This window comes from Agelaius tricolor, unplaced genomic scaffold (assembly GCF_023055355.1).
Source record: "Agelaius tricolor isolate 1412-34295 unplaced genomic scaffold, bAgeTri1.0.p SCAF_138, whole genome shotgun sequence".
In the NCBI taxonomy this organism is placed as follows: domain Eukaryota; kingdom Metazoa; phylum Chordata; class Aves; order Passeriformes; family Icteridae; genus Agelaius; species Agelaius tricolor.
The window spans coordinates 125364-127743 of record NW_027269398.1 but is presented as its reverse complement, the minus strand read 5'-3'; the positions used below and the strand labels follow the sequence as shown (position 1 = coordinate 127743).

The window sequence follows — 2380 nt, the reverse complement described above, 5'->3', positions numbered from 1 at the left end:
CAAATTTGGGGAGTTTGGGATCGAAATTTCAGAATTTTGGGGTCGAAATCCGGGATTTTGGGGGGTTTGGGATCCAAATTTGGGATTTTTTGGGTTGAAATTCGGGATTTTTGGGGGGTTTGGGGGCGAAAATTGGGATTTTTTGGGGGCGAAATTTGGGACTTTTGGGTCGAAAATTGGGATTTTGGGGGGTTTGGGGTCGAAATTCGGGAATTTTGGGGTGGAAATTGGGATTTTTGGGGGGTTTGAGGTCTAAAATTGGGATTTTTGGGGGGTTTGGGGTCGAAATTTGGAGGTTTTGGGGTCGAAATTCGGGATTTTTGGGGGGTTTGGGGGCGAAATTTGGGATTTTTGGGGTCAAAATTAATTGGGATTTTTGGGGGGTTTGGGGGTCGAAAATTGGGATTTTTTTGGGTCGAAATTCAGGATTTTTGGGGGGTTTGGGGTCGAAAATTGGGAATTTTTGGGGGGGTTTGGGGGCGAAATTTGGGATTTTTGGGTCGAAAAAATCCCAAATTTGGGGGGTTTGGGGTCAAAATTTGGGATTTTTTGGGGTCAAAATTTGCGATTTTTGGGGTCGAAAATTGGGATTTTTTTGGGGCTTTTTGGGATTGAAATTTGGGGCCAAAATTTGGGATTTTTTGGGGGTTTTTGGGATGGAAATTTGGGATTTTTGGGGTCGAAATTTGGGATTTTTTGGGGTCTCTGGGGTCAAAATTTGGGCGTTTTGGGGTCGAAATTCGGGACTTTTGGGGTCTTTGGGATCCAAATTTGGGATTTTTGGTGTCGAAATTTGGGATTTTTGGGGGGTTTGGGGTCGAAAATTGGGATTTTTGGGAGGTTTGGGGTCGAAAATTGGGATTTTTGGGTCGAAATTCGGGATTTTTGGGGGTTTGGGGTCAAAATTTGGGATTTTTGGGGGGTTTGGGGGCGAAAATTGGGATTTTTGGGTCGAAAATTGGGATTTTTGGGGTCAAAATTGGGTTTTTGGGATCCAATTTTGAGGTTTTTGGGGTCTTTGGGGTCAAAATTTGGGATTTTGGGGGTCGAAATTTGGGATTTTTGGGATCCAAATTTGGGGTCAAAATTTGGGATTTTTGGGGTCTTTGGGGTCAAAAATTGGGGAGTTTGGGGTCGAAATTTGGGATTTTTTGGGGTCATTGGGATCCAAATATTGGGCGGTTGGGGGTCGAAATTTGGGATTTTTGGGGTCTCTGGGGTCGAAATTTGGGATTTTTGGGGTCGAAAATTGGGATTTTTGGTGGGATTTTTGGGGGGGGGTTGGGGTCAAAATTTGGGATTTTTGGGGTCAAAATTCGGGATTTTTGGGGTCTCTGGGGTTGAAATTTGGGGTCAAAATTGGGATTTTTGGGGTCTTTGGGATCCAAATTTGGGGATTTTTTGAGGTCTAAAATTGTGATTTTTGGGGTCTCTGGGGTCGAAATTCGGGAATTTTGGGTCAAAATTTGGGATTTTTGGGGTTTGTTAGGGTCTAAATTTGGATTTTTTTGGCGGGTGAGAGGGGGGAAAATCCCAAATTTGGGTTTTTTGGGGTCGAAATTCGGGATTTTTTGGGGGTTTTGGGGTCAAAAATTAGGATTTTTGGGGTCTTTGAGATCCAAATTTGGGGATTTTGGGTCAAAATTTGGGATTTTTGGGGTTTAGGATCTGAATTGGGGTTTTTGGGGTCGAAATTTGGGGTTTTTGGGGATCTTTGGGGTCAAAATTTGGATTTTTTTTTAGGGGGTGAGAGGAAAAAAAAAATCCAAATTTTGGGGGAGTTTGGGGTCGAAATTTGGGATTTTTTTTTTAGGGGGTCCTGGGGAATTTGGGACCCCAAATTTTGGGGGATTTGGGGTTTTTTGGGGTCAAAATTTGGGATTTTTTTGGGTATTTGGGGCCAAAATTTGGGATTTTGGGGTTTTTGGGATCCAAAATTGGGATTTTTCAGCCATGGGGGGTTTCCCAAATTTGGGGGATTTTTACTGTTTGAATATCCCAAAAATTGGGAATTTGAGCCCCAAATTTGGGGTTTTGGGGGAATTTTGGGGTTTCCCAGCTGCTTCCGGAACCCCAAATTTTTGGGATTTTTGGAATTTTTGGAATTTTTGGGATTTTTGAGAATTTTAACCCCAAATTTTTCCCCAATTCCAGACTTGGAAGTGGCTCAGGGGGCGGAGCCTGGAGCGGGGGGCGTGGCCTCGGATCTGGGCGTGGCCTCTGCCGAAGCCCCGCCCCCCGAGGATCCCAAATGGAGCCGATTGGTCGATATCAACGCCTTGGTGCTGATGGGCGTGGCCTCTTTCCTGTGGGGATATTTTGCCTAAAATCGCCGGAAATAAACCCAAAATTGATCCCAAATCTGGAATCGCCTCGAATT

At 44.3% G+C, this 2380-nt stretch overlaps 1 protein-coding gene across 1 annotated transcript in view; it reads left to right on the top strand.

Moving 5' to 3' along the window:
* SLC5A2 (solute carrier family 5 member 2) overlaps positions 1–2380 on the top strand; it is a 40506-nt gene extending 38126 nt beyond the window's left edge. The window contains 1 exon segment of the mRNA XM_071420396.1: positions 2155–2380. Within this exon segment, the coding sequence (XP_071276497.1) occupies positions 2155–2327 (173 nt within the window). The 3' untranslated portion in view covers positions 2328–2380.